We start from the raw sequence: 8385 nt of genomic DNA on the forward strand, positions 1-8385 counted from the left end.
TACAATGAGGCATTGTCCAACTAACTAGTATAGAGTGAGCTATATAGTATAAACATAGTCTTATATCTCTACTTTTGTATACAACTAAAAATCATTGTATCCAAAGCATGGTTCAACTGAGTTTCCCATTCACTTATATCGCTAAAACTTGCAAGTACAAGCATCAATAAGTCTTTACTCTGATTGGCGATTTGACATGTAATCTTTATTATATATTTACCCACACAATTTTGAATGTGTGCCTAGGACCGCATCAAGGCTTGGTCGACAAAGAGATGTGACTATTGAACGTCACAAAGAACACAAATAGCAAATGCGTATATTGATTCTCTCAACGATTAATTGGATTAAGAGTTAGTTCTTTAACTATTAAACTATATTTTGTTTCAGATTGAACTTATAATAACATGTACTTTCGTTCGTCATTGTGGTTTTTAGCTGTGTACTAGTTGTATATCCGTGGGCGGTATAAACACCTTCTATGTTCCATGCTACGTTATTTTCCAGCATAGTCCTTAGATTACTTAAATCGCTGGAAATATATAGCAATATGTGCAAAAGGACAAAATATGTAAAATACAAATTTTGATGATATACTAAAAGTCCTAGTATTACTTAAAAAATAGATAGAAAATAAGGAACCATAAAAAAAATTAGAAATTTGGAATTCAATCTAATTTTTATGTTTATTTTATTTAAGATTTTTTAAACTGATTTATTCAGTTTTTTGTGCCAAAACTGCTCTGGGGGTACAAAAGTACTGTTATTAGTATGCTCATTGCAATTTTTTTCTTTTTAATATCAAATCTAAACATTAAATAGTTAAGGGACCAAAAGTAAATTTATCTATAAAATTACTTGATATTGATATGTGTCTTTCAGGCGAATAAGTACAAATTCACTTTATCTTTGATTGACAAAGAGAAATATATTTAACAGGTACTCCCTCCGTTCTAAATTACTCGTCGCAGAAATGGATGTATCTAGAACTAAAATACATCTAGATACATCCATACCTGCGACAAGTAATTCGGAACGGAGGGAGTATTTAGGAGTATCTGTGGCTGGTTATATTTCTGAATAAGAGAAAGACAAATTTATCTCAGTAATAGAAATAATAATGGTGGCATAACAGCTCAAACTTTTAAACCTTTTGTTTAGTTGCAGATCTTAAAGATGTGTGATATTACGTCTTATAAGTATTTTTATCAATCTAACAAATTCAAATGTTGTCCATGAACCTTTGATGATATCAAGTATACTTCTGATCGTAACTACTTGAAACATCTTATACCATCGTTATTCTACATAATTGTAAAAAATTCTTTGTTGTTCTTATGCTAAATCAAACAAACACAAATAGAATTTGAGTAGGCATGACATTCCAATTATGTGTGTTTCCTATTCCTGCGTTTTTACAATCCCATAAATCAAAGAGGCCCTGCAGCAACCTAGGATTTGTCCATATGATAAAATGTGAATTATTTGTATCAATCGGTAAAATGTGTCAGAAATATTAAAATCGGGGATAACAAGTAACCGTGGTTGTACATTGGGATAATCCCTGTCAAGAAAATTAAAAATAAACCCGTTCCATCAAGGTATAATTTATTCTCATAGTCCTTGCGCCAAACTATGGACACATCCAAATGCGAACGATAATATTTGGGGCATACACATTACTGGAAATAGGGCTAGCAGACGATACAAACTATAAGCATCACCCACGTACATATGATGTGGGAAATGTAAGCAACAGCACATGCGATGAATAATAAATATTGTTGGATAAAAAAGCTACGGGTGGACTTCGATGAGGGACCGCATTCCCAAGACGTTGTGGATTTTGTAGTGACTAAATCCGGCTTCCATGAACATCTTGTGCCAGTTGTGCTCCTCCCTTACTTTACCATTAAATAACATCATCATGGACAAATCCATGGTGACCTGGCCTTCAAGTATTTGGTGTGAGGGTGATCCAACGACGGTATCAATGATTATCACCTTGCCAGCTTTGGCTCCGTGGGAAATGGCCTGTCTACATCGCCTGAGGATCTTCACGCAGTCCTCATCGCTCCAGTTATGCAGCACGTACTGCCAATCGGACGAACCATAATTCATAACCTTAGTTCAAAACTGCGACACTAATTATGAATCGAAGAAAGTCGTGATGCCATTAGTAAGAAGTGAAGTTAATTAGTAGTACTACTATACCTTAAGCAGAACAGCATCAGCAGGTGGCACGAACTCCATCATGTCACCAGCAACAAGCTCAACCGTGCCATCCGGCGAGATTCCTTGTATCACCTGTGGGAGGTCCAACACCGAGCACTTAACACGTGGGAAAGCCTCGGCTATGGTCCTCGCCGTGGTGCCGTTCCCGCCAGCAACGTCGACCAACGACGTTATCCCGGCGAACACTTCGCTGCATTCACGGACAGCAAGGGCGGCGACGAACTCGCTGGTGGCACCCATTGCCCCATTAAACAACGCGTTGAATTCTGGGTCACGGCTACCGACGCCATACAAGCTCCCGCCATGCGCCATCATGAACGGCGAACCCGTCGTGGCTCCCTCCTCCTCGGTCAGGAGCCACTGGTGCAGCCGTAAGGAGGCCGACACAAATAAGTTGGTGGTGCCCAGGAGCACGCACGGCGACATGCATGAGCTGCGGTTGGCGCCGGCGTCGTCCACCAGGAGACGAGAAACCGTGTTGAGGTGGTAAACCGTGGTTGGTGCCCCATCGCCGCCGGCAGGAATATCCTCAGCCGTGAAGATCCCAGCCGCAGCCAGCATCTTCATGAGGCGACCCAGGTAGGGGCGTTTGCTTGGATGGAGGGGGACGGAGGAGAGCAACTCGGGCAAGGAGGCGGCGCCACCGCAGCGGTGGAGGACATCGGGGATTCCAAGCTTCACGACACTGTTCAATGCCATCGACTTGAGGTACGCAAAGGTGTGGCAAAAGAGCTCCGCATCGGCTTGCAGAAGCTCAGCTTTTGAGGTGCCTACCATGGGCATGGCTGTGGTCTGATCCATTTCCCTTAATTTTTGCTGTTGGTATTCGGAATGGACATCTGCAGTTAGAGCTACGGCTGATTTATAGGACTGATAGCACCACACGATCATAAGAGGGGCAAATGGTGGGCTGGGAAGGGGGAGGGAGCGACCTAATAATTAAAGAAAATACTCATTTGCTACTGATGCTAGTAGCTGCGTACGCTCGACAAGTGGCGATGAGCCATGACACATGTTCTTTTCGAAACAACAAGTAGCGCACATGTATTCACCTACTAGATGTCAAAACGCACAGCGACCTACCACGAAAAAAACTATACGATACCCCTTCCGTTGTGGCTGGAATTTGTAGACAGCTATAGTCGCACGAAAAATCTTAAGCAGAAGAAATCTCTAAAAGATAATATCATTATAGAAAAACTAGTCATCAACCCATACTATCAATAAAAATCAATAATTTCATCAAAACGAGCAAAACAATGCATCAAGAACAGAATTTGTCTTAAACAGGACAGTCTGTAGTAATCTAAACATTCACCATACCTTTGGTACTCCAAAAATTCTTAAAAAAATAGGAAAAATAAACATTTTCTATAGAAAGACAGTGAAAAAAGTTCCATAACAATTTGACGTTCCAGTAAAAAAATGTAAAATCGAGCACTACAGCCAAAATTTCTGTTTTTCACCGCACAAACCAACAAGCAATCTAATCATCCTAAAGGCAAATCTTGGCACATTATTTTTATAATATAATGGAATTGTACAAGGGGATAATTATTTTTGTGATAATCTTCATAAAAAATTCTACATTGTTTCCATGAGCATGAACACAAGTGTTCAAGGTCGACCCTCATTTCTCCAATGCATAACTTTCAATCGCTTCTCTTTTGTGAAAAAGTTTTTAAGTTCCCCTCTATTTTTTAAAACTTTATATAAGCGCTCAACAGAAAGAAATGACTGTCTAAAACTTCCGGGTTGTCTTCTTGACAACGCTTTTTTTAAAGCCATTAAGCTAGGCATAAAGTGCTCAAGTAATGAATCCACCCAGATCCCAAGGTATATCAAAGCCAATTTTAATTAACAATGATTTGGCATTTAGTAGTGAGTACAAAGCAACATATATCATGCAATGACGAAGCATAACTCTCTTCCTATGCATCGACGTGTCATACAAGAACAATTCACGCACATCAAGTGAAGGCCAATACATAGTATAAGAAGTTTCTTGCAATTTTTTCGTGTTGGAAACATAGAGAGGCGGAGATGTAGTTCCCGTCTCATAATAATTGCAACTAGGAGCAGCAAGCACATGCATATTATATTCATCAAAATCATCATGCGTAATGGTAGAATGCAACCCATCAACCTAATCCTTAATAAGTGCAAACTGCTCCGATATAGTGTAGTTTGGAGAATTCAAAAAGATAATAGGACTATGCATGTGTGCAATAGCAACAATTTCATTCTTAACATATGGAACTATAGCAAGTTCATCTCCATAAGCATCATTCATATTGGCCTCTTGGCCACAAGCATAGAAATCATCAAGTTCATCAAAAAGGGATATTTCAAACGAATCAATGGGAGCATAGCAATTATCATAGCATTCATCCTTCGGTAAGAACGAAGGGGCATTAAATAATGTATGAGTTGAAGAGTTAATCTCATTAGAAGGTGAGCTAATCCGCTCATCCTCTGTTTGTTCTTTGCTCTCCTTATCATCTTCTTCATCCAATGAGCTCGCAACTTCATCAATTTCTTCTTACACAGACTCCTGCAAAATATTAGTCTCTTCTTGGACAGCGAAGGAGTCCTCAATATATGGTTTAACATAGGCATTAGAAGCATAATTTGTTCGATATCAAAGTAACTATAAACACCTTTGTCATAATAAGATACGATTCCATTATCAATAAACTCACATTGGTAGGGAAGGTGTTTATTAGGGTCTTCAGAACAACAAGTAACATCATATAATTCACATAAATTCCATGCATAGCATTGCATAGTATTAATTTGATGCTGTAAAAGTTTCCCTTTTTCAGATAAACGATGTCGCACAAAACAAGCATGCTCATCTAATGATTTTCCATCAACTAAGCTAGTTGGGTTTTCAGCACGAGCACAAATGGATCGAAGAAGATCCAAGTAGAAAGCTTCAGTAGTATAATATATTTTGGGTGGTTCTTCAACCATTGGTTTAGTAGGTACAACTAATTTTTTTGGTATTTTGTGTTTCCTACCCAAAACTAAAGATAGAAAACAAGAGCAAAAAATAAATACTACTAAGTGATAAAGCAAACAAGCACACACGAGAATATTCACCCCACGCTATTGCTCCCCGGTAACGGTGCCAGAAAAAGGTCTTGATAACCCACAAGTATAGGGGATCGTTTGTAGCCTTTTTCGATAAATAAGAGTGTCGAACCCAATGAGGATCTAAAGGTAGAACAAATATTCCCTCAAGATCTATCAACCACCGATACAACTCTACGCACGCTTGATATTTGCTTTACCAGAAACAAGTATGAAACTATTTTGCAAGGATAAAACTACGAGTACTTTGCAAGAATAATACTATGGATAAATTGCAAGGTAATAAAAGCGGAAAGCTTTTGTCAATAAGAAAGTCATTTGTCCCTAGGAAATCAATAACAAGTACCGGTAATCATTCGTGTAATTTTATATGAGGGAGAGGCATGAGCTAACATACTTTCTCTACTTGGATCATATGCACTTATGATTGTAACTCTAGCAAGCATCCGCAACTACAAAAGATAATTAAGGTCTTGAAACCCAACCATAGCATTAAGTATCATGTTGAAGGAAATATGCCCAAGAGGCAATAATAAAATTGTTATTTATATTTCCTTACATCATGGTAAATGTTTATTATTCATGCTAGAATTATATTAACCGGAAACTTAGTACATGTGTGAATACATAGACAAACAGAGTGTCACTAGTTTGCCTCTACTTGACTAGCGCGTTGAATCAATGATGGCTATGTTTCCTAACCATAGACATGAGTTGTCATTTGATTAACGGGATCACATCATTAGAGAATGATGTGATTGACTTGACCCATCCGTTAGCTTAGCACGATGATCGTTTAGTTTGTTGCTATTGCTTTCTCCATAACGTATACATCTTCCTATGACTATGAGATCATGCAACTCCCGAATACCGGAGGAACACTTTGTGTGCTACCAAACGTCACAATGTAACTGGGTGATTATAAAGGTTCTCTACAGGTGTCTCCGATGTTGTTTGTTGAGTTGGCATAGATCGAGATTAGGATTTGTCACTCCAATTGTAGGAGAGGTATCTCTGGGCCCTCTAGGTAATGCACATCACTATAAGCCTTGCAAGCAATGTGAGTAATGAGTTAGTTGTAGGATGATGCATTACGGAACGAGTAAAGAGACTTTCCGGTAACGAGATTGAACTAGGTATTGAGATACCGACGATCGAATCTCGGGCAAGTACCATACCGATGACAAAGGGAACAACGGATGTTGTTATGTGGTTTGACTGATAAAGATCTTCGTAGAATATGTGGGAGCCAATATGAACATCCAGGTTCCGCTATTGGTTATTGACCGGAGACGTGTCTCACTCATGTCTACATAGTTCTCGGACCCGTAGGGTCCGCACGCTTAACATTCGGTGATGATCGGTATTATGAGTTTATGTGTTTTGATGTAACGAAGGTAATTCGGAGTCCCAGATATGATCACGGACATGGCGAGGAGTCTCGAAATGGTCGAGACATAAAGATCGATATATTTGATGACTACATTTGGACGTCGGAATGGTTCTGGGTGAGTTCGGCCATATACCAGGGCACCGGGAGGTTATCGGAACCCCCCGGGAGGTATATGGGCCTTATTGGGCCATAGTGGGAGAGAAGAGAGGGAGGCCTAGGAGGGGGCGCGCCCCCCTCAAGCCCAATCTGAATTGGGTGGGGGGTCCCCCCCCCCCCCTTTTCCTTCCCCCTCTCTCCCCCTTCCTTCCACTCCTAGTCCAACTAGGGAAGGGGGGAATCCTACTCCCGGTGGGAGTAGGACTCCCCATGGGGCACGCCATAGGAGGGCCGACCCTCCCCCTCCTCTAATCCTTTATATACGGGGGAGGGGGGACCCCATATACACACAAGTTCATCATTGATCTCTTAGCCGTGTGCGGTGCCCCCCTCCACCATAATCCACCTCGGTCATATCATAGCGGTGCTTAGGCGAAGCCCGGTTCCGGTAGCATCATCATCATCACCGTCATCACGCCATCGTGCTGACGAAGCTCTCCCTCGACACTCTGCTGGATCGTGAGTTCGTGGGATGTCACCGAGCTGAATGTGTGCAGATCGTAGAGGTGCCGTACCTTCGGTGCTTGGATCGGTCGATCGTGAAGATGTATGACTACATAAACCGCGTTGTCATAACGCTTCTGCTTACGGTCTACGAGGGTACGTAGACAACACTCTTCCCTCTCGTTGCTATGCGTCACCATGATCTTGCGTGTGCGTAGGATTTTTTTTGAAATTACCGCGTTCCCCAACAGTGGCATCCGAGCTTGGTTTATGCGTAGATAGTATATGCATGAGAAGAACACAAAGGAGTTGTGGGCGTGGGTATATACATATTGCTTGCCGTCACTAGTTGATTCTTGATTCGGCCGTATTGTTGGATGAAGCGGCCCAGACCGACATTACGCGTACGCTTATGCAAGACTGGTTCTACCGACGTGACTCGCACACAAGTGGCTGGTGGGTGTTAGTTTCTCCAACTTTAGTTGAATCGGATTCAATGAACAGGGTTCTTTCTGATGATCAAAAAGCAATCACTATACCGCGTTGTGGTTTTTGATGCGTATGTAAGAACGGTTCTTGCTCAACCCGTAGCAGCCACGTAAAACTTGCAACAACAAAGTAGAGGACGTCTAACTTGTTTTTGCAAGGCATGTTGTGATGTGATATGGTCAAGACATGATGCTAAATTTTATTGTATGAGATGATCATGTTTTGTAACATAGTTATCGGCAACTGCCAGGAGCCATATGGTTGTCGCTTTATTGTATGAAATGCAATCGCCATGTAATTGCTTTAATTTATCACTAAGTGGTAGCGATAGTCGTAGAAGCAATAGTTGGCGAGACTACAATGATGCTACAATGGAGATCAAGGTGTCAAGCTGGTGACGATGGTGATCATGACGGTGCTTTGGAGATGGAGATCAAAGGCACAAGATGATGATGGCCATATCATGTCATTTATATTGATTGCATGTGATGTTTATCCTTTATGCATCTCATTTTGCTTAGTTCGGCGGTAGCATTATAAGATGATCTCTCACTAAATTTCAAGGTATAAGT

The 8385-nt window shown here is 40.9% G+C and overlaps 1 protein-coding gene across 1 annotated transcript; it reads right to left on the minus strand.

Moving 5' to 3' along the window:
* Positions 1-1775: 1775 nt before the first annotated feature.
* On the minus strand, positions 1776-3112 carry LOC125542024 (flavonoid O-methyltransferase-like protein Os11g0303600). The gene is made up of 2 exons (XM_048705140.1): positions 2215-3112; positions 1776-2094 (listed from the first exon to the last, which is right to left on the minus strand). Exons 1-2 carry the CDS (start codon positions 3034-3036, stop codon positions 1798-1800), a joined length of 1119 nt encoding a protein of 372 aa, XP_048561097.1. The 5' UTR covers positions 3037-3112; the 3' UTR covers positions 1776-1797.
* Between the last annotated feature and the right edge of the window lie 5273 nt (positions 3113-8385).

The sequence above is a fragment of the Triticum urartu genome, chromosome 1 (genome assembly GCF_003073215.2).
Source record: "Triticum urartu cultivar G1812 chromosome 1, Tu2.1, whole genome shotgun sequence".
NCBI classification, from domain to species: domain Eukaryota; kingdom Viridiplantae; phylum Streptophyta; class Magnoliopsida; order Poales; family Poaceae; genus Triticum; species Triticum urartu.